The sequence below is a fragment of the Mauremys mutica genome, chromosome 13 (assembly GCF_020497125.1).
Source record: "Mauremys mutica isolate MM-2020 ecotype Southern chromosome 13, ASM2049712v1, whole genome shotgun sequence".
Classification (NCBI taxonomy): Eukaryota; Metazoa; Chordata; order Testudines; family Geoemydidae; genus Mauremys; species Mauremys mutica.
This window is the reverse complement of record NC_059084.1, coordinates 16,485,902-16,509,849: the sequence shown is the minus strand read 5'-3', so window position 1 is coordinate 16,509,849 and position 23,948 is coordinate 16,485,902. Positions and strand designations below refer to the sequence as shown.

Genomic DNA, 23,948 nt, shown 5'->3' with positions numbered 1-23,948 from the left:
TAGGGGATGTCGAAATGCCCACTGTGATCCTTGGAGACCCCGCGTACCCGTTACTGCCTTGGCTCATGAAACCCTATACAGGGAAGCTTGACAGGAGCAAGGACCGGTTCAACTACAGGCTGAGCCGGTGCAGAATGACTGTGGAGTGTGCTTTTGGGCGTTTTAAAAGCCCGCTGGCGTTGCTTGTATGGGAAGCTAGACTTGGGGGAAAGCAGCATCCCCGCGGTTATATGCGCTTGCTGTACCCTCCATAATATTTGTGAAGGGAAGGGTGAAACATTCAGTGAGGCATGGACCACCGAGGTTCAAGTCCTGGAGGCTGAATATGCACAGCCAGAGAGCAGGGCTAATAGAGAGGCCCAGCACAGGGCTACAAGGATTAGGGATGCCTTGAGGGAAGAATTTGAGGCTGAAAGCCAACAATAATGTTTGCTGCCTTGCATGGGAGTGAATTGCACTGCTTACACTGTTATTCTATTATCCATAATAATAATATGATTTGTAGTGCCTCTTTCTTTACTGGGCTAAGGTATCTTTCACTATCTGCTATAATAAAGACTGTTTTCAAAGCCAAGAATTGTTTTATTGAAAAGAAAAAAACTTCCTTGACAGACAGACAGACACACAACATTTCATGAACACAAGAGGGCAGGGGTGTGGGTTGGTGAACTGTACAGTCACAAGTTTGCATATGCCCTGTCTGGATTGCTGTTTAATGAATCCTGCACTTCAGGGTTCATATACTGCATGGTGATGGGGGTTGAATGCAGAGGGTAAGGGTGGTGGTAGGTATCAGGGCTGGTTGGGGAACATACAGGTGTTGGAGGCAGCTGGTGGTGGTAAGAACCTGGATGCTGGGGAAAGGTGGTTTGAGCTGACATTGGGGCACAAGGCACAAAGGACGGGGCGGGTGGGGGAGTAGCACGGTAGTGCTCTGCTTGCATGGCAACGAGTGACTCTATAGACTCCGCTTGGCGCTCCAGGATGCTTAGCAGCCGCTCCGTGGTTTTCCTCTTGGCCACTGCATTTCTCTTGCGTGTCCTGCTTTCTTTCTCTCGCCAATCCTTCAAGTCCTTACTCTCTCGAGCAGACTGATTAAGAACAGTTTTCAGCATGTCTTCTTTGCTCTTTCGGGGATTTTTTCTCAAATTTTGAAGCCTCTGTGATGTTGAACATCTGGGCAGTCCAGTAGTCAAGGTCACTGTAGAAACAGAAATGACAACATTTAACACGGGCAGCATTGTATCCACTATCTCCAGACATGAATTGTTACACTGAGGGAGTGAGTTCTTATTTAAGCATTCTTTTACTCACACGCATAACACTACAGAAGCCACGACATGGTGAGTGAGCAGTGCTTATATGGGGAGAAGTGGGGCTTGGGTGTAAGAGGGGAGCTGGTTGCTTCGGGTAATCTGGAGTGCTAGAGGGGTTGAGTGAAATGCAGATGCAGGGGTGATCTTATCTCCCTATCTCTTCACTAAAGAGTCTCCCAACATTTTTCACAGGACTTAATCCTGGAAGATGTTTCCCTACTGCGAGTCACTAGGGAACAGCGGGGGGCTCTTTTAGAGCAATGTGGATTCCGCCCGGGACCCTATGCGGCTTGCCTGTGTTCAGAAATGGTCCCCCCACCACTGGCAGAAGAGTGGCGCGGACGCGTCACCGTCACTGGGACAAGGGACACAGTGGCTCTGCCTATAAACCTGCGCAGGCATATTGCCCACGCTCTGGATGAAGCTTTTGCTGAGATAACTGAGGCAGATTACCGCGACGTGATAGACCACATCAACGGGCTATTCCACATCTAGAGGCTGGCATGCATGCATCCATAACCCCCCCTCCTCTCCAGAAACATTTCACCCAGAAAATAAAAGCCGCTTACCGGTAACACGCTCCTCTGCTTGTCCTTCTGCAACTGCTGGCTGCTGCGATTGGGTGCTTTCCTCCTGGCTTGAGAAGAGCTCCTGGCTGCATGCCTCCAGGGAATCTGCGGTTTCTTCCCCCATGCCAGGAGCTTCACTCGCGGTTTCCTCCCCCCCCCACGCCTCCGCCTCCGCCGCCTCCTCCGCCTCCTCCTCCTGTCCCCCAGCCTGCTCAGAAGTGTCCATCGTTATCCTGGGATTGGCAGTGGGGTCACCCCCAAGTATCTCATCCATCTCCCTGTAAAAACGGCAGGTCGTGGGAGCAGCTCCGGATCGTCGATTCCCCTCTCGGGCTTTGTAATAGGCACTCCGCAGCTCTTTAATTTTCACCCTGCATTGTACTGCGTCCCGATCATGGCCCCGATCCAGCATGGCCCTTGATATCTGCTCAAAGATATCGTAATTCCTACGGCCGGAGCGCAGCTGTGCCTGAACAGATGCCTCACCCCAAACACTGATGAGGTCCTGCAATTCACCAGTGCTCCATGCTGGGGCTCGTTTGCCGCGTGGAGGCATGGTCACCTGTAACTGATTAAAACTGATTGCACTCCACACCTGGCTGCAGCAAACAGGAAGGAGATTTTTAAATTTCCCGGGGCATTTACAGGGCGGGTCACCTGAGCCAAGAGCAGTAGAGTGCAAACTGATGTGCAGAGTGGCTGAACAGGAATTCTGGGATACCTCCTTATTCCCTGGAGGACAGGTAAAGCGCTGGTGAGTGTCCACACCTGCTGGGCAGCGCTGGATCACCAGCGCTGCACTCCTTATACCCCTGCCGGGATGGGTTTTCAGCCAGCGCTGCAACCAGGGAGTTGCAGCGCTGGTTGTGCCCTGCAAGTGTGGACGGGGTGTTGTTGCAGCGCTGGAAAGCCTCCACCAGCGCTGCAACTTGTAAGTGTAGCCAAGCCCTAAGAATGTTCTGCTTTCATCAAAACCACAATTGAGTATTAAAATAGATTCAGATTTCTTCTCATTGCAGCCATTATTTCAAGTCATTAACCCAATGTAAAAGATTATGCTTCATACACTAACACAGTGACTTCCACCTCTCTAATAACAGTTCTTGAAAGAAGTTATCACTAAATCTGTTCAGTGTGGCTATTAAAACTGGGTTGACTGCTCACAACAGCATTACTTACTCTCACTGTGCAGAGAGCAGGTTAAAGATCAGAATGTATCATGTAGATACATTTTGTTGAATAGAAAAACAGAAAAGAGGTGAGCAATGCACATGCTAGATAATAGAAAACATAACCAAGGTGAAGAGGTGTTCCCCCAAAGTATGGAGAAAATAAGATTTACATTTCCCAAACACTGTTTAAAAACCAGCTTCTATGGTTTAAATATTATGTTTAGCTTTGTCACTGAAGAATGGTGTATAATTAAACCATTTTACTTTGCAGTTAGCATCAGTCTAGTTAATTTAACACTTGTAAAACCTTGAATAGTACCTAGCAGGCTGTAGGCCAGGTTTTTAAATATTTAAGGGGCACAATTGTGAGAGCAAAGTGAGAATGCCAGTTGCATGCCTACATTTTGACATTCATTTACTTGGGATTTCTTCTATGACAGCTAGACACCGCTGGATGCAGATTTTCTCTGATTTGCATGAGCAAGCACATTAACTGCATGTGCAAATTAGGGCCATGACTGCATACACATTTTGCGCCTGCAATTTTGGCCTAAACGCCTTGAAAATTTCCTAAACTACCAAAGAGAATTTGGGTCAAGAGGTACACGGATGTCCCCAAAAGAGATGTACTAACCAAAAACAGGAGTGCTGTCCAGCATCTCTTGGCTAATGCCTTGCATCTGTTTCATTGTTTGTCCTCTGTTTCTAATTACTTTTTCTAATTCACCTTGAACTGCTGCCATGGCTGCAGGATGTTTTAGAAGAAACAGGAGAAGCCAAAAAACTGCAGGACCTGCATTACCCTAAAAATAAAAACGCCCAGAAGGAATCAGAGTTATCACAATTGTGAGCAGATGAATTGGAACAAAGAGAATTTCCATTACATCACAAAAGGAAAACGTAAGTCAATGGCAATTCAATTTTCATTACAAGCAAAATCTTTTTAGTCACTAAGTAAAAGGAATGTGTTGGCAACACTTGAAACTGAACATAAAACAATTCTTGAAGGACTGATTTTAAAGGATGATAAGGATCCTTCAGGCTCTTGTACACCATTAATGAGAGTATCCCAGAACGAAATGGCTGTCTCAGAAATGTGAAAGATCTCACAATTCTGCCATTCAAAATGTGGACAGCAGAATTTGCTGGGTCAAGTATCCTACAGTCAGCAAGGCAGCCTAGTGTATGGCAGTAGCAGACAGTGAAGGCATAAAATGTAACCCACTGTAGGAAACCTCTACTCATTTCAATCAGATTCTCTGAAGGCAACAGGAGAATTTTACAAAGACAATAATAGGCAAGGATTTACCTATCAGTGTTTCAGCTACTGTATAGAAAAGTACTTACATGCCCAGGAGATAAATACACTCACTCCCCTTTGCATCCAGTGAGGGGAAATCTATCAGAGGGATTATGTCCCACCTATTGTATTGTGGTGAGTGGGATGTAATATACACAGAGTGATTTCAGAGAGCCTGCACAAAGCTTATGCAGCAATTAAGTCCCACATAACCCTATTTTAGTGGGTCTGGTTCCATTTCATCTGCAGTCAGCATCTCTCACTAAGTTATATTGTGTATAAGTCTATCCCAGGACCTGAAGAAGAGCTCTGCGAAAGCTTAAAAACTTGTCTCTCTCACCAACAGAAGTTAGTCCAATAAAATATATTACCTCACCCACTTTGTCTCTCTAATTTTGATTCATAAGTGTTAAATACTTAGGTTTGGTGATACTGTCTTTTGGCCTCCTAATGTGTTGATTGTAAGATCCTCAGGGCAAGGGCCGTCTTTTGGTTCTGTGTTTATACAACACCTAGTACACTGGAGTTCTGGTCCTTGACCGGGGTCCCTACGTGTTACCACAATACAAATAATCATCATCATAATAAAAGCCACTGTGAAGTGAGAGCTCAGCTAGAGTGCCATAGCTGTTCCAGAGTGCAAGAGGAAATATGCCCCCATGTCAAACCAGCAAAGAGAAGTACTTGATGGGCCAGCGCTGTATATATTCATTCTTGTTTTTAAAACAATTGTGATGATTAAGTGAAAATCGCTGTCAATATGGAGTGCAGATACAGTACATTAAGTCTAAGTAATTTAAAGAGAAGACTATACAATTTAATAATTCATTCTGTTTTGGTAAGTGCAATGACATTTTATCCTGCCTAATTTTCAAGTAGGGCAGTTTACTTTTTAATTAAAATAGAGGCATTTATAAATGCATATGACCATTTAATTATTCGTGTTGCAAGGGAACAGACGTAGTCATGCATTAGAAAGAATAAAGGATCTTTCCTCTTCCTGTAGATTATATTCCAGAAACCTGCGTGAGCTGAGTAAATTCTCCTTGTGATTAAAGAGAGTTTCGGCACACTGCACAGTGCAATGTCATTGGAGGAAGAGTTGTTTGCTGAGATCAAACCAAAAAAAGAACAAAGCACTGAAAAGTCAAGTCAATGCTGAATTTATTTCAGTGACTGTTTTAAAGCAAATGCCTTCCCAGCAATTATGTACATTACTGAGGCAGATAACAGGAGCTCAAATACTTCAAAGAGATTGGAGAAGTAACACTTCTCTTCCTAGTTCGCAGTGTTATTGTAGCCGTGTTGGGCCCAGGATATTAGAGAGACAAGGTGGGTTAGGTAATATTTTTACTGGACCAACTTCTGTTGGTGAGAGAGACAAAGTACCGAGCTTACACAGAACTCTTCTTCAGGTCAGTGTAAACTCGAAAGTTTGTCTCTCTCACCAATAGAAAGTTTGCTCTATAGCTCTCCCTTCTGTCATGAATAAGGCTATGAGTACGTCACTGGGGCACAGAAGTCACAGCCGTGGCAGCGGGGGACTCCCTTCCAGCTCCCAGACTCCCCCCTCAGCTCCTGGCCCTGCAGGGGGATTCCGCGGAGCTCCCCAGCTCCCTGCAGATGGCAGGGGATCCCCAAAGCTACCCAGCCCCTGCCGCTGCTGGCGGGGGATACCCTCAGCTCCCCAGCCACCACGGGAGGTGGGGGGATACCCCGCCAGCTCCCCAGCTGCCTCCGAGCCTGCAGTGGGGGGGATACCCCCCCAACTCCCCAGCCAGTGGGAAAGGGTGAGGGGCCGTAGCTCCCTGCCACTGCATGCAGTGGAGCAGGATGCTGGACCCTCCTCACTCCCCATTTTGTCAGGGATGCTTTTAGTAAAAGTCAGGGACAGGTCACGGCTTCTGTGAATTTTTGGTCATTGCCCATGACCTGTCCATGACTTTTACAAAATCCTAGCCTTAGGCATGAAGAAACAAGACCCCTTACATATGGGTATTTTTTCCCTACCATGGTTAGGATTCTATAGAAGTTATGGGGTGGTTTTCACTAGCTGCACGGTGATCTGAAGTGTTGCCTGTTTGAGCGTCTCCAGTGAAATCTTTGCATTTGGGATGTGAAAATGCTCCCTCAAAGTGTTAGGTCACACACAGGAGAAAGTGAGTTTTTTTTTAAAAGGTCTGAAACTACAGCTGCTTAGAAAAGGTCCTTGCTCAGAAAGTCAGATGTGATCAAATGTAAACTGGAAATGCCTGGGGATAGACTGTCATCTGTGATCCGCGCCAGACAGTATGCATTACTTCTCCTGGGAAAGCAGCACCTTGGCCAAGGACACAAACACGTCTTAAAATAAGGCATACACCGCCCCCTAGTGGTGATTTATGTTATGTACCTGTCCAGTAGGTGTGTGAGGAAATGTGCACATAGAGGGGCAAATTGTGAACTCCTACTTGTGTGTGTAGTGAGTTAACACACACAGTCTTTGCATGCCAGCACTTACACACAGATAGAGGCAGTTTCTTAGCTGGTATAAATGATCACAACTCCACAGATATCAATGGCATTAGGACAATTTACAGCAGCTGAGGATTTGCTCCATAGAATTTACATGCGCAGAACCGATTTAGGCTTAATTCACATGACTTGTCTCAGTGCACACAAGTGATAATATCCAAACGCCTCAGGCATAATTCTGTAAAAATCACGGTTAAAGTTTCATGGCAACCATCATTCACTGTATTGGAGCTGGGTATTGCAGCTCATATGGCCCTTGGTAAAAGGGCCTCAGAACAATGAATGATCACACACACCGAATGAAAGATGGCATGTCAGCTTTGCAGTTGATACGGTGCTGGATTCATGATCACTCACTGTCCTGAAACACTCTGCTGAAGGACCATACAATCTGCGGGTGAAATTTGCCACGCTGGGTACATTAAGGACAGAGCCAAGTCCTTGCACTGCAGGAGTGAGACCTAAATCTTTGTGTTTGTGCCCCTAAGAAACTAAATTTTGTAATGAACAGACTCGACCTAGTGCATATGTTCACCACTGCCCTCAACTGGAGGGAATCAGAAGGGCTCCACTATGTGTCACAGATCCTTCACTGCTAACGATCCTACGATTCTCCTTTCTCTCAAGTGGTGTAGACCTGTGCTTTTGGAGAAGGAAGCTCAATATTCTGTCTCCACTGGTGTCTTGCAGTTCAGAACAACCACGAGGAAGTTTCCAGCTTGGCCCTGGCTTTGCCGCAATATTACTTTAAATCAATGTGGGTGTTTTATTTCCTTTGACGTTTTCCCCATGCGGTTAGAATTTCTTTGGTATTTTCCAGGAGCATCACACCCTCTCTAGTGGAATCAGTATCATTATTGTTAGTCCTAAGGCAATTTCTAGCTTTCTCTCCATCTTGTTATCTCCCTGAAAGAGCAGATGGTTTTACCTGTGTGGCCCAGAGCTGCATCAGCATGGCTCTGGGTTGCATATCCTCATCCACTCCCAGTTCCTCTAGGTGCTGCTTGTAGCTCTCTAGCCAAAGGCTTTTGTTGGCTTTGGAATTCAGTCTTTTTACAGACAGTAGCTTCCAGAGATGTCCCTTGAGGCTGGCAGCTTCCTTCTTTTCCGCTGCACATAAACAAAGGCAGAGATTTCGTTATTAATACAAACATTAAGAGACACTGCAGCTGACCAGTTCTAGTGACTCCTGGTCTAAAGTGTAAGTGACACGGATAGAAGGCACTTAAAACGTTCACAATGGTGCCATCTACTGCCCATACTTGCTCTTCTAGAATAGCTCCTATGTAAAAGCAGGGCCTTGCTCAGAAATAATTTCCAACCTAAATGGCTTAATTTCCAGGTGGTTTCCAGAACAATGGTCCTTTCCTGTGTGCTCTCAGGAATCCCTGACAGAGAGACTCTAATCACGTGTGCTGGACCTTGGAAGGAGAGGTCAAAAGCAAATCCATAAAAAGGCTGGGAATGAGGAACAGTTAGACCTCTCCATGGTGAGGTGTTCAACAGCTCCCTGCCAGAAATGCTCCTCCCATGCCTTGTTTACACTGGGAACTGAGTTGTGTTAGAAAATGTGTTGATTAGCATGCTGTTGAACCCCATTTAGCCCCGGGTGTAGACAGTCATGTTTAAAAACACGTTAGCTACTTAGAAGCTTGGGATTGAGCACGCACAGCTGACACATTGCTAGACAAACCCTTATTCTCCAGACTACTCCATGTGGACGTGCTGATATTCCAGTGAGGCTGACATTCTCTTTCCCAGCAGAAAGCCGAGGTAACTGGGTTCCATGTGAGCTGGGGAAGTTTAACCCAAGCCCTATTGCAGGGGCAGAGCTGCAGTACAGCCCCATCTGGCTGCTACTCCATGGTGTGTTATGTGGATGTGGAGGCCCCTTTGCTGTCCTGCGCCATCACCACCTTCCACATCAGACTATGCAGGGCCAATGCAGACTTCTCCATGTGTCACACAAAGGAAACACAATGGCCTGGTCCCATTCTTGCAATGCAGGGAAGGCCTCAGATGACCTCAGGCACCTTCGTATCCCCTGGGAAAGAGGGGCAGGTTCCTGGGGTGCTGAGGGTCTTAACCATTGGTTAAAGCCAGCATTTTAAATTGCACCTGGAAATGACCTGGAAGCCTGTGCAGATCAGGGAGTACAGGCATAGTACAAATGGCCAGCTGCATTTGGAACTGGTCAAAGTGTCTGAGGTGCACGCAAATGGCATATTATATGATTTGATTTACATGTGCAATTGCATGAACTGTACCTACAAATTGGGTGTGTAATTGCATGCCTAACATGCTTGAATATGTAGCCCTATGTCTATGTGGATGGTAGGGGGACCAGATGTCCCGATTTTATAAGGACAGTCCCGATTTTTGGGTCTTTTTCTTATATAGGCTCCTATTACCCCTCACCCCTGTCCCGATTTTTCACATTTGCTGTCTGGTCACCCTAGTGGATGGTTCTTTCTGGCCCACAGGCACTCACCTGCAGTTAGCATGGAGCGGGCCGCTCTCATCAACAGCTGGTCCAATTTATAAAATGCATTGTAGACCTCAGCAGAATGGGCCCGGTCTTTATCTTGGCAAGAAGGATCGTTGCAGTTTTCTCCTTCATTTCCATACAGGGTCAGGTATCCAGCTCTGTTTGGAACAAAGAGGGCAAATACATTTCTATTTAAAATACAATGGATGAAACCCTGGCTCTACTGAAGTCAAGGGCAAAACTCCTGTTGAGCTGAACAGGGGCCAGGATTTCACCCAATATTTTTAGTATTTTAATCTTAATATAACATATAATTAAAAGACTCTGTGCAATGTATAGTGAAACCTTTTTAGATGACATATGCAACAACAGTTACTTCTTAAGACACAGGATAATGGCATAAATAGAGTTTTGATATTTTATTTTGCATCTGTTTCCCTTTGCTTTCCATGGAAAGATTTGCCCTTAGAAAGTCCAACATTATATAGGATTTGTTGCATGTGATTATGCCTGTTTGCATATTTTTACTAGAGTCTAATCCAGCTCACACTGAAGTCCCCTGCTTTTTATATATTACATCCACACGAAAGGTTGTAAAGTCACGCACTCAAAAGTTAGGAAACATCAGAATTAGGGTTGCCTCTGCAACCTTAATTTGCACACACACACCCTTGTGCGTATGCCTTATTATACTGCGTTTAATTACACGATCACATTTATTTTTTCCACAGGCTCCCTGCCTCATTCAGTGCACAAGAAGGGTGGCCCTCACTTAATGAGCAGCTATTCAACATTTTGTTTTTTCCTCATTGTTCAATGTGTGGTCCCAGGCCTTATTTGCTGCATACTATTTAACCCCTGCTCTGGAGGTAGAATTATTAATCTCCGCCTGGGCTTTTCTATGATAGTATCGGAGTCCTTCACAAATGTTAATTAACTTATCTTCACCATTGCCCGGTGAGGAGAACGGGGAAGACGCTCTTATCCCCATTTTATAGACTGGGAGCTGAGGCACAGAGATTATGGTCCAAAGTTTCTACTAATTTTGGGTTCCCAGTCTGTGATGATTTTTCAGAGTACTTAGCATCACATAGCATTTTATATGTTCAAAGCACAGATCAGCTGTGTGTGCTCAGCTCTTCTGCAAATAAATCCCCAGGTATCAAGATGGAGCCTCAGAAAGAGAAGAACGTATCACTAGTGACCACCTATGAACATCTGGGTTGAAGTGACTTGCCTAGGATCGCACAGGAACTCTTTGGCAGAGGCAGGGATAGAATCCAGTTCTCCAGAGCAGCATTCCACCGTCTTAACCATGAGACTGTTCTTTCTCTTCCTGAAATCCCATCTCATTAATTATACACCTTCCAACTTCTGCAACAAGTGAGGCAGGGGTCCTAGACAACAGCCTGCTCAATACACAACCCTAATTCATCCTCACACCAGGCCCAACCTATTTACTGAATGAGGCAGGGATCCCATGGAAAAAATAGTGTGCGATCATGTAACTAAAGGCAATATAATAATCCATACACACAAGGGGGCCAAATTAGCATTGCACAGGAAACCTTCATTCTGGTAGTTCCTAACTTTTGAATGCTTGACTTTGCAACCTTAATAATATTCTCTTCATGTAGTTATTTTGTGTGTAATCTCCTAGGTTTTTTAAAAAGCAAACAGAAATTCTATCAGGTGGCATTGTGTGTGTGTGGGTGGGTGGGTGTATTCTATTGGATATAATTATTTTTAAACAAATAAATATTTCCCTCCACAGTTTACAATCCGAACATTGCCGGGCTGTAAACTTGTAAGTGCCACTGAAATGTTTAATGCAGCACCATTAGCTATGCTTTCTGGCAGTGTAGGATATCCGGTACAACGAATGTCCACACTGCAGGTCAGTTCCATAGACCATTGGTTGGATTTTGCATATCCTATGGCACACAGGGGGTTAATTTAATGTTAGGTTTGCAAAATCAACCCTAATTAAACTACTTTTAAAAAAAAGTCATGAGCCAAATATTCCTTTTCTATAATGTCTCTTTTCTTGGGGTTTCAGTAAAAAGAAAACTTCGCAGTTTCATTTCTCCGTTTGGAGCCCTCTCGGTTTTAATGTTAATGACACTAACTCCTCTCGGTTTCATTGTTAATGACACTAACTCCTCTCGGTTTCAATGTTAATGACACTAACTCCTGGACTAAGATGCTATTAGGAGAAAGGCTGGCAGAAGCAGACCCTGGTTTTGCATTTCTATAAAACTTTCCATGCAAGCCCTGCCATTTGTTTTCTATATGTCAATGAATATCACTTCTGTCGGGCAGGTAAGGGTCCTTACCCCCCAATCGACACATGGGCAAAGTGAAACACAGGTAAGACCAAGATTTCCAAACCTGGCTACCCAAAGGCAGGTAGAGCTGTGAGTGCTCAGCATCTCTGAAAATCAAGCCACATATTTAGGCTCCTAATTCTGTCCCAGGTCATGCTGCAAGTCAGAGGCAGAGCTGGAAAAAAAGTTTTCTTGACTTCTAGGCCAGAGTTTTAACTACTAGATCATTCTGCTTCTTCCCCATCCCTTCATGAACAAAAAACATCTCTCCATTTGCCCCTAAAACAGGCTGTTGGAAAGAAGAAAGCGCAAAACGAGGCAGCAGTGACTAAAGTTTTAAAATATTAGATATGCTCAAAAAAATGAGTGTTCATAGTGATAAAATAACGATACCTGCACTTTCATAGCACGTTCCAGGCCTGATTCTGTTCTTGCTGTACACCAATTTCACACCAGTGTATCCTCACTGGCTCCAGTGCCATTGCTTCTTATTGACACCAGTGTGAGAGCCACAGCAGGCCCTGCATCTTTAAAGCCTGGTGCAAACATCCATTCTTTTTTAAGTGAGTCACAATTGTTAAAAAATGGAGTAGAGCTGACTGTGATATCATTCCCCTTCCAATCCCAAGGGCCGAAGCTTTATAGTGCAGCACTTACCTGAGCATCATACCATAGGAGAGATTAAACAAGCCTTCGTCTATCCACTGCCGGCTCAAATTGCTTGGGTCAGAAAGCAGAAGGGTCTGAAGGTTGAAGAACATCGCCTTAGTGAGGGATGGGAGGTTCTTGTTTTGCAGAGCCCTGCAGAAGCAGAAGTTACTTTGTGAAACACCTTCATGTATAAGTCTTACTGTTCTATAATCAGTGTTTAGCTAGGGACAAGCCTCACCTATTTATATCGCACACATCCCTGGGTATCTGAACCTAGTCACTTGCACAGCCCAAGCCCCTGTGTTCTGTGCAAAGGGGAAAGTAATGGGCAGAGTTCTCCATGCTGCACTAAGGTACCGTAAAGTGGCCTGATCTGGATTCTGTTGTTGCCTATTATGGAGAGTGAAACCAGCTGCACAGTTCTAAGATACATTGGACACGTCCCAACATTTGGGGGTGAGGCTGAAGGTTGGACTTGGATTTTTGCTTTGGAGCCATGTTCTGGGATAGAAGCCACTGAGAGGTAATAAGTGGTGAACATGGAGATGCCATCTACGCAGATTTATTTTAAGTGCCTTAACTGTTTTGTACTCCCTGTGGGAAAGTGGCTGTTATAGACTTAACAAAAGAAAGGCCAGTTTGCTATGACATCTAGCAGGGATTTGCCTCTACTGGTAGCCACTGGTCAGATGAGAGGTTTGATTGCAACAGTACAATGTTTTTCCATGGAGGTTACTGGCTTTCTTATGCTGTACTTCCACTGGAACTTGCTAGTACACGGAGCGTGGTTCTTAAAATGAGCAGCCATTCTGTGACTTCACTAACCACATTGGAGCCACTGCTCTTTTCCTGCTACTCAAATGGTTTCCAAGGGACTGATTATGGGCCATTCTCCTTAGCTTACTGTCAGCCTGGGGCTTCCCACGTAGGACTCTCAGGGGGGCTTGCACAGCACTGCAGCAGCAATCCTTTCAGGGGAAGAAGCTGTGCTCGTTTACACTGGCTGACTCAGAACACTACGCTGCTCAGACCAGTTTACCTGAGGCGCACTGACAAATGAACCTGCCAACCTTCCAATCGCGGGGTGACCACCAGAGCACTAACAACGTGTTAACATTCCCACAAGAGCACAACAAAGGAAGTGCATACCGTAGAAGATCAGTGCCCTCAGCCAATGTGCAAATGCAATATTGCAGAATAAATCATCTGAAACCAGCCTGGTTTTATCCGAACCTCATTTCCTTATAAATTGCATGAGCACAATAAGGTCAAGCCACTCCCTCCTAGCAATTGAGAGTCCAGCAATTTTTAAACCTATAGATTGGAAGGCGATGTCTGACTAAGGGTCAGACATCTGAACGATTCACATTAACATCTCCCAGGGCTTAAAACTTCCATTGGCAAACAAATCATCTGAAGGGGGGAGTGCTATTTTCAGCCATTCATGTCTAAAAAGCTATTTTCAGCCATTCATGTCTCGGTGTGATGTATCTATTGGTGAAACAGAGATGTTCCCAGAAGTTCAGACCACAGACTGTCCTATTTTTATGCCACTAGAGTATAAACATGATGGTTCATTGCTTTCAGTCACGCTGCCGATGCTCCATCAGACGTACACTCTCCCGTGGGCTTTGTTTACCACTGTAAACTATGTGGTCGGCGTATTTATCTCTAGCCAGGTTGCTTCCCCTGCTTTTATTTAAAGGGTTTAAACATGTCTCGCTGCTATCACCCAGCAAGAAGTCATTACATCTCTCTAATATCTTAAAATATTAGATGTAAATATTGATCCCAGAGAGAGTAAAATAATGGGGCTCTGCTGCTCCCAGGGCTCTGCTGCTTACTGTTGTCTCCTGCCGAATAACTGCAATTGCTTCAGGATGATTTTTACTGGTTTCAGGGCTGGGACAGCATTTTCTGGTGTACATGTGTTGTACTGGCCAGACAGTGTGAGACAGGCATTGCTAATTCGTAAGGTCTAAATCCTGCCCTAACTGGCAGGAGAGACTAGAAACTTTTCCTGATGTTGGCTCTACCATGCGAATCTTGATATCCAAGGCAGGACACTATGGGGAGGGTTGGGGGCATTGCATTGTGGAGCCTGCTTTGCTGCTACTCTGCACAGCATTAAAGTGCAGCCCATCTGCTGCTGGCTAGAGCTTCCAGCTGACCGACGCATTCCCACTGGTCCCCATCAGCGCACACATATCTGCTGGCCATTGCACCGAGAACTCTCCTTAGTGCTATGGAGAGAGAGAGACCCTGTGCTGTTGCTTGTGCAAGAGACATGCTGGAACTCCCTATGTCCTCTCCTTCCACACACACGTCGTGCATCGCTGGGCCCTGTGCCAGCCGGAGTCAGCGCCAAGGGTCAACATGACATTTGCTGCCTGGATGAAAAGCAAGACTGATATACAAGCAAGGTTTGTTCCCAGACGTAACCTGGATGACTCTTAGCCAAGTTATCTATATTCCACCCCCATGGTGTTAATTCTTCCTTATAAACTAATCCCTCTAGCCAAGCCCCGTATAATTTTTGTTGCTCTTCTTGAGCTCCCCTTCAGTTAACCCACATGATTCACATACTGATGTTAGCCAATACATATTTGTTGGTGTAGTACATACCACATTAATAGGTATTATGTGCATGGTATTAATATAGTATATGTTTTCTATACACATATATATATGGCTGTTGGGAAATTATGGTATGTATTATGCTCTTCCCACAATTCTGTTCACCCATGTCAAGCATCCCGCAGCACTTTGCAAAGCTGACATTAGCTTTGGCATTAGAAAATAGAAAACTTTTCACAGCAAAAATGCATGAATACTTTGTACCAAGTACAGCTAGGGAGTACTTGCATGGCTCATCAACACTTGGAATGTAGTATTCAAAACGAGATACGGGAAAGTATAGCCAGGTATATTAGAATTGGAAAAGGTTCAGAAAAGGGCAACAAAAATGATTCGGCGTATAGAACAGCAGCGGTATGAGGAGAGATTAATAAGACTGGTACTTTTCAGCTTGGAAAAGAGGTGACTAAGGGGGGATATGATAGAGGTCTATAAAATCATGACTGGTGTGGTGAAAGTAAATAAGGAAGTGTTATTTACTCCTTCTCACAACTCAAGAACTAGGGGTCACCAAATGAAATTAATAGGCAGTATGTTTAAAACAAACAAAAGGAAGTATTTTTTCATATTACACAGTCAACCTGTGGAACTCCTTGCCACAGGTTGTTGTGAAGGCCAAGACTATAACAGGGTTCAAAAAAGAACTAGATAAGTTCATGGAGGATAGGTCCATCAATGGCTATTAGCCAGGATGGGCAGGGATGGTGTCCCTAGCCTCTATTTGCCAGAAGCTGGGAATGGGCGACAGGGGATGGATCATTTAATGATTTCCTGTTCTGTTCATTCCCTCTGAAGCAGCTGGCACTGGCTACTATCGAAAGACAGGATACTTGGCTAGATGGACCATTGGTCTGACCCAGTATGGCCGTTCTTATGTTCAGGTACCCAGGACAAAGCTGGCACAAACTAGTGGGTTAAACTTAAACTTTAAATTGACATATAGGAGGCATTCAGCTTGGAAACCACCATAATATAAACACAATCAAGTTTGAAGATGTATCTGTGAAGCACACCTTTTGTGTAAGATGAACACACTGAAAGAATTTGCTTCCCAGAAGGAGGGGAATTTATATCTCCTTTTTGCATTGTACCTCTGTGTCTTTAGACAGCAAATTTGGCTATATTTGGTAATTTGGTCTCTTGAACATTGTTAAGAATGGACCACAAGTGTAGTCAAACAATTGGCTCTACCTTTTAGTCAATCCTGAGGTGCCCTGACCTGAACACAGTACACCAGGCATGGCCTCTCTAGAGCCGTACATAGAGGGATTATCACCCCCTGCTCTGTATGTGAAACCCTAAGTCACGTTAGCCTTTTTTTTGCTGTCACACCATGTTACATTTTAAACCCACCAGGGCTATTATTGGTTATTTCTTTTTAACGTTAACAAAGATAGATTATGATCTATCCATCTTCCTAGTGCACTCGTCTCTGGTATTTAGAAGCCAGGCATCTAGGATAGTTAGCCCATTGTCATTTCATCCTTACTGAGTGACTCGCTGGGAAAATCTAGATAACCTCAGATCTTATCCCCTTCCATTTTGCTTTGTACTTATGCTGTAGCTAATATCCCTTTCCTGGATACCAGGAACTGCCTGGCTCTCACTGGAAAATAATATTCCAAAACAAACTGGAGACATTGACACAAATTTTCTTTTGTATCATACTCACGATCTCAGTATGACCTTTTCCTCATTGGGGTCATAGTCAGGCAGTTTGACATCAAACATTCGATCCATTAAAAGGCGCGCATATTTGCTGAAATCTAGTTGACAACTTGACTCCCAAAGCACCGAATCATACGAGTGAGGGTCCAACAAGATGGTGATAAATTTCCCGGCAACCTGGATCTAAAGGAGGAAAACAATCCACAATACAAAATTAATGGGTCTATTAACTTAATGAACACAAAAATACATTAAAAATGTGAAATATTACCAAACAGTGGGACAAATGCTAAGCCAAACTCTGCAGTAATAACTCCTATAACTCAGACACAGTCCTTTTCCTTCATTATTCCCAGCTGAGCACATATCCTCAGCTGGTGCAAAGTAGTGCAGGGCCTTTGACCTCAATGGAGGCACACGGATTTACACCAGCTGAGGTGCAATAGTCTGCAAATCATTCCAAAATGTTATTTGGACTGCATATTTGATGGTCTGAAAAACTCCCATGCTCCCACGGAAACACAGAAACTCACTGATCAAGATGGTAACGTACCTGGTCACTGTTACACATCTGGGCTCGGGATTGTTAGGACCTAAAATGTTATGACTCTGAACATCACCTGTAGTTATACAAGTTAAGGGACCCAACTTGCACTCCTCACTCAGGCAAACCTCCCACTGACTTTAACGGTGCTAGGGTCATTTCCCCTCACCCCCCAACACTGTACAACATTATGAGGGCATCCGCCTTCCTCTGAAGCATCCAGTTTTAGCCCCTACAGGAGGCAGAATGGACTGAAGACACCAATCTGTAGTCTTAATCCAGGTATGGGAAAAAACATGTTGCTATGAAAAACAAAGCTGCTCTGTGGCACGTATGAAAGGTGACGTTAAAGCCTTCTGAAATAAAGCCACTCGTGCACTGTTTAGTTTAAAAGCAGCTCCAGGCTGGCTTCCTGTAGGTGGGAGCAGGAAGAGGCAGAGTGGCCAGGAGAGAAGAGGAAAGGTTTGCTGATTTCTATGCTTGTCTGTGGCATACAATCAAAGCTGTTTCTACAAAGCTTTCTGGGCTACTTTTGGTTGAACAGCTGAACTGTGCACCCTGCAGGGGTTAAACCCAGGCAGCACAGGCAATTCACAACTGGCACCTACTGTGAAAATATCGCCATGTTTTTGCTTCATTTTAGACAGGAAGCTGGCAGCATCTTTTCCAAATTCCACAGCATGTCCCAGCCAAGGAACAAGACCTCTGTCAAGTGGAGGTTCACTCGGTAGCCTGGAAAAAAGATCAGTAAAAGCTCTTAAAGCCTGTGGAAGGATTGCCCTACAGTTGCTTAATAACCATTGGCACTTAAACTCCTGCATTCCAGCATGCTTTGGGTGTGTCAGTGTGAAACGACATTACCATCTGCATCTTGCTTTGTTTCATAGATCAAGCATGCTTTATTACATCACATGGACAAAATTATATAGCCAAACTGCATTTGGGTTACCCCAGTTTGAATCTTTTAAAGTCTCCAGGGTTCCACAGGCGTAACCCAAAAAAGGATTTGTAATTACTATCCTGAGTCAGAAAGGAGCAAAGACTAATTAGCAATTCAAAGGAAGTGTTTGTGGGTTGTTGTTGTTTTTTTATTCAGTGAAAGTGTCTCAAATTTATGCTGGCTAAACAGTATAATAGTGTACATAAGCGTTAGTGACAAAAAGATATTAATTTGGGGGTTTATTCTCTTTCTAATACAGCTAATATAAAAGAAGAAATTGAATGGACATACCTAAGTGCATTAAAATAATCCTATGGGTCTTGCAAACTGCAAAAGACTGACATTTTAGGATTAAAAGCTGTCATGCTATTGCATTTGTAGCTCACTATATTAAGGCTAGGTATATCAATACCATATATATGAAAAAGGGTATGTCTACACAGCAAAGAAAAACCCACGGCGGGCTCACAGGGCTTGGGCTGCAGGGCTATTTTATTGCAGTGTAGACTTCTGGGCCTGGGTTCTAAGACCCCAGCCTGAATCAGCTGGCACGGGCGAGCCGCAGGTTTTTCTTTGGGTATGTCTACAGCAAAGGGTAAGTGTGTTAAGGACAAGACAGAGCTATACCAGGGCAAATGTTACATCCTTTCCCCTTACTTCTGCAGTTTTTGGTTTTGGATAGTAAGTGCTTTAGACCAGGAATCTGCCATACTCTGTTCTAAGAGAGACAAGATGGGCGAGGTAATATTTCGTACAGGACCAACTTCTGTTGGTGGAAGGTGGAAGCATTCAAGCTACACAGAGCTCCTCTTCCGGTCTACAGCACGGCTACAACAACACTGCAAACATGCTCTGTTCTGTAAAGACTTGAGCACATTTTTGGGTGTTGTAAAAATAACAAATCATAATTCTACAGCAACACGTAGAGGGTACATTCTCAATCCTATGCAATACCAAGGCACAGTGGAATGCAGTAAACTGAGCACCGTCAACCTTGAAAGATCCCTACAATAGTGGAAAAACAATCCACAATTCCAAAATGAGGACTGCAGTACTGTTAAAATATCTGGGCATTCAGATTGCTCCATCGTCACAAACTCACTTGAGGTGTCATTGCTCTGAGTAAATGAAAACTGGCAGGTTTCAGAGTCACAGCCGTGTTAGTCTGTATCCACAAAAAGAACAGGAGTACTTGTGGCACCTTAGAGACTAACAAATTTATTTGAGCATAAGCTTTCATGGGCTACAGCTCACTTCTTCGGATGCACAGAATGGAACATATAGTAAGGAGATATATATACACATACAGAACATGAAAAGGTGGGAGTAGCCATACCAACTCTAAGAGGCTAATTAATTGAGTTATAATCCACAGGAGAAAAAAAACTTTTGCAGTGATAATCAAGATGGCCCATTTCAAACAGTTGTCAAGAGGTGTGAGCTTTTGGGAAGAAAATAGGAATCGTGTCCTTTTCATTCCCCTGCCAGCTCAAAGGGAACAGTGATGGCATGACTCGCCCATGCGTTCCCTGAGCAAGGCAAATCCAGTACTGTACCCTCACTTGTTGTTGGGTCACCCACTCGAGGAGCTGGGATTTGAACACTGTTACAGCCTTCATTCTGAAGGGTTGGGGTCACATTCCGATTTCATGATCACTGGTGTAAAAAAGTAAAGTCAATGGAATTACTCCAGATTCACACCACCAGTATAACCAAGAGCACAGTCTGGCCTAACCGACAGTGAAATAACTACCAGGTACCAGCAATTCAAACCACACTCTGGGATCTTGCAGAGTGAGAGGATTTTACACAAACCCCATTAAACAGGTAATCTGCGCTGATTTCAACCGTGTCCATCCTAATCAGCAGATTCAAATGGCCCATCGGTGGTGCCCTGGCTCAATAACTGGCAGTGGGTGAATATCACAGAGCTCAAGGTTTTGCAAACTTGAGTTAATTCATAGCTCTGTCCGAGAAGTTTGAGTTTGCAAACGTTTTTTTCCCTGTCATTTAAACCCCTGGGTCATACTCCTCCCCCAAGAATAATTCAGATGCGCTTTTAAGCCGTGTTTTTCCTATCTAGAGGGAATCCTGTGCAACCTATTAAGGACAAAATAACATTCCCTGAAAGGGAGGCTGGCCCAAGCGTATGCCCTATACATGCTATATGGACTGCCTTTAAGTCGTCAGTCGCTATTTTCCTTTCTCCCCTTCTCCTATGTTCACAGTTTCTCTCTATTAATATTTCCCTTCATCCATATTTTTTCAAAGGATTCATTCCCCCTCCTTTCTGCTCCTCTTTTCACAGTGACCCCTAAGCAGAACCCACTGGTTCCAGGCTAGAGATTTACCGTAAGTAGGGACTGGAGCGCCAGGGCCTGAACTTATCCAGTGAGGAGGTCGCAGGATTTGGAATACAGTATAAAAGAAAGAATTTCTCCTCCTCCCCCGCTGTATCCTGCAACTCATCAAGGACAGGGGTCCTGGCCTAGCCTATGATGATTCAATGAGGTTTGGAGAAGAGACCTGAGGACACAGTTAACCATTGCACTGCTGGGCCAGCTAAAGGAGGGCAGGGCTAGAGCAGCTCTCATTGACCGGCAGCCAGATGGAGGAAGGAAGGGGCTCCCCCGAGACACCCATCCGCGTGCGGCCACCCCACTCCCGGGCTGACGGTGGGGCCGGGGCCACCTGCAGCTGCGGATGCTCAGCGACGGGCAGGATCAGAGCCGGCAAGGCAGGATCTCTGTTCACCTAGGTCCACACTGCGCCCCTCACCGTGGTCTCGGAGCCTGAGGACCCCGATCACTGGAGCCGGGCGCTGGCTGGGCCTGGGGCACCCTCCCCCCGCACCCCGTCTCTGAGCACAGGTCAGGCCGGTCACTCACCGCGTCCGCCGGGAGCGCAGCGCCAGCAGCAGCAGCAGCAGGGTCCCCAGCAAGGCGGCGGCCAGAGCCCAGCACATGGCGCGGCTGATCGCCGGGACCCCGCCGGAGGAGCCGATTGGAGCTGCTGCCTCGGTCCCCGCCAGCCTGGTCTGGCCGGGCGGCCGGCCGAGCCCCTCTCTCCGGGCTGCCTTGGTCTCCTCCCCTTCCGTCCCTCCTGGCCGGGCCGGAGCAGCCCCGCTGGACCCGTGGGAGGCTGCCCCGCTGGCGGCTACGCGCTGGCTCCAGCCCCGAGTGCGGGGGCAGAGCCCCCGGGCTCCACCGCTGGGGGAAGCGCCCCAGCCCGGCTGGCCGGGGCTGCCCCCCGGTTCTCCCCCCTCCCATGGGGTTTCAGGGAACCAGACATCCAAACCCTGGTCCCCGGATCCCCACTCCTCACTGGGAGCCCTAGAGACACGGAGGGGCAAACCCAGCCCCGTCTAGCCCTTCCCACCCACTCCAGTTCCAGTCGGCACCCCAACCCCAGAGCAGCCAAACCAGAACGAGCCCACCCCGAGTAGCGCCCCCCACACGGCTCCCTGTGTGTAGCGGGAAAGCCCCGCAAATCCCTCTTGGAAAGAGCGCCCCCAGACCCCGATCTCCTTCCCCGTAGCGCCAAGACACGAACTAGCCCCTTGTTCGCAGAGCATCCTGCAGCCCAACAGCACTAGATAAATAACAGGCCACAACTGTCTGTGTTTATTCCATGATACTCATCACTGTGGCCTCAAGCGGGTTTTCCTTGCCCCTCCGAAGGGAAATGCTAAGCAAGCAAACAGGGCGGCAGAGAAGAAATGTGCCCATTGCGTCATCATTTACCTTGGTGGGCTTCTGGGCACGAACGTGTTTTTGAAAAACTCTTTTAAATTAAATACTAGTCATGCCGATTTTATTAATCGTTTGAAGTATTGTATTACTTCTTATGGCATCCGCAAGTGTATGATGCACTTCACAAAAGATACTTAAAAGATTGATGGAGCTTCACATCTAATGAATGGCTATGACTGCCAGGCATTATATAACCAAGGCCCTGTAACTGCCACAGCAAGATGGAGCTTGCTCAAGAGACTCTGGTTACTCTGGCACTGCGGTATGGCACAGTGGCTATTCCGGAGCAGATTCAGGATTATGTGGTCACTCAGTTTGGGATATGCATATGTTTTGATGGTTCAAAACAATTCATATTATGTACAATACCATGAATGTACTCATTTTTATAAGCGATTCTGCCAACGTGTCCATTATTACTGCTTATTATTTGTGTTTGGAGGCACCTCGGAGCCTCATTCATAGGTCAGAGCCCCATTATGCAAATACACCGCTACCTCAATATAACGCCACCCAATATAACATGAATTTGGATACAACGCAGTGAAGCAGTGCTCTGGGGAGGGCGGGGCTGTGCACTCCGGTGAATCAAAGCAAGTTCAATATAACACGGTTTCACCTATAACGCAGTAAGATTTTTTGGCTCCCAAGGACAGCGTTATATCGAGGTAGAGGTGTACATAACAAAGAGACAGGCCCTGCCCCAAAGAGCTTGTCTCCGTAATCTGGAGGCAGTGCCTTTTTAAACATCTCTGTAAGGTGCCATTACGTAAATAATTATTACTACTAATACATACACAAGAATGTGCCCTTAGGACCCAACACACCCAATGACCATTCATCTCATACCAAGATACTGACCCTGCAGTACTTACTGAAGCAAAATTCTCATGGCAATCAGGAAGAGCGTAAGGACAGCAGGCTGGGTCCCCAAATGCCTGGTAGCTTTAATCAAGGACGAACTGGAAGTTACTGCAGCAGACGCTCAGTTGCTTGCTGAACTGTTAATGACCTCGTGAACACTGTTTGGGTTGGAGAACAGACCACTGACAACAAGACAGAAACTTTCTTTAAAACTAGGTTGTTGGGTTTTTTTAAAGTCTTGTGACAAAGCTCCTCCTCTGCCTTGGTGGGTCGTGCACTTATTGGTGGATTTGCTCGCTTCACAGATTCACGGCAGCCCTCAGTTTGGGGCCACTTTTGCTAGTGGCCCAAACCTGCCATTCACTCAGCTAAGCTCATTGCTGGCCAGCATGGGGAAAGGGAGAACAATCCTCGCAGCCTCTGTGTCCCACCTAATGGGTCAGGGGACAGGCAAGAGACTTCCCCTCTGGTGGGACCCACAGTCCAGGTCAACTCCTTTTGTATCAAATAGGGAGTTGGGAGAAACTCTGGGCCCGCTCACTACTCCAGGTTCCAGCCCAGGGCCCTGTGGATCGCAGCTGTCTATAGAGTCTCCTGTAACAGTTGTGTGACAGCTACAACTCCCTGGGCTACTTCCCCATGGCCTCCTCCAAACACCTTCTTTATCCTCACCGCACAACCTTCCTCCTGATGCCTGGTAATGCTTGTACTCCTCAGTCCTCCAGCAGTACGCCTTCCCACGCTCAGCTCTTTCCGTGCCTCTTGCTCCCAGCTCCTCGCACGCCCCTCACTAACTGAAGTGAGGTCCTTTTTAAACAAGGCGCCCTGATGAGCCTGCCTGTCTTAATTGATTCTAGTAGCTTCTTGATTGTTCTGGAACAGCCCATTATCTTACTCAGAGAAAAGGGACCTGCTTAATCTGGGGCTAATGTTTCTACTTTCTATCACTCTTCTGTAGTCATCCGGCCTGACCCTGTCACAGTCTATATAAATAGGTTGTTTGTCATTGTCTGAAATATTCTTTGCTGAGCTGTTAAAATAGAAAGATGGTTTCCCAACCAGCTACCTGTCTGGCAGAGACAAGTTCTTTTTAGAGTAATTTACACCCTGATGAGTTATTTTATAATCTGAGAGAACTGGAGTCCGATTCTGACCCCATCTGGTTTTATACCAGTGTGACCGCTGACATCAGTTGTCTTGCTTTGC

General features: G+C 45.7%; 1 protein-coding gene across 1 annotated transcript in view; it reads right to left on the bottom strand.

Moving 5' to 3' along the window:
- PTGIS (prostaglandin I2 synthase) overlaps positions 1 to 22,770 on the bottom strand; it is a 36,560-nt gene extending 13,790 nt beyond the window's left edge. Inside the window, exons 1-8 of the mRNA XM_044985809.1 lie at positions 22,754 to 22,770; positions 21,015 to 21,458; positions 17,795 to 17,918; positions 16,647 to 16,825; positions 12,344 to 12,487; positions 9,363 to 9,517; positions 7,800 to 7,981; positions 3,692 to 3,860 (exon numbers count right to left, since the gene is read on the bottom strand). Of these exons, the coding sequence (XP_044841744.1) occupies positions 3,692 to 3,860; positions 7,800 to 7,981; positions 9,363 to 9,517; positions 12,344 to 12,487; positions 16,647 to 16,825; positions 17,795 to 17,918; positions 21,015 to 21,458; positions 22,754 to 22,770 (1,414 nt within the window). The remainder of the gene's footprint in view (positions 1 to 3,691; positions 3,861 to 7,799; positions 7,982 to 9,362; positions 9,518 to 12,343; positions 12,488 to 16,646; positions 16,826 to 17,794; positions 17,919 to 21,014; positions 21,459 to 22,753) is intronic.
- Positions 22,771 to 23,948: the final 1,178 nt, after the last annotated feature.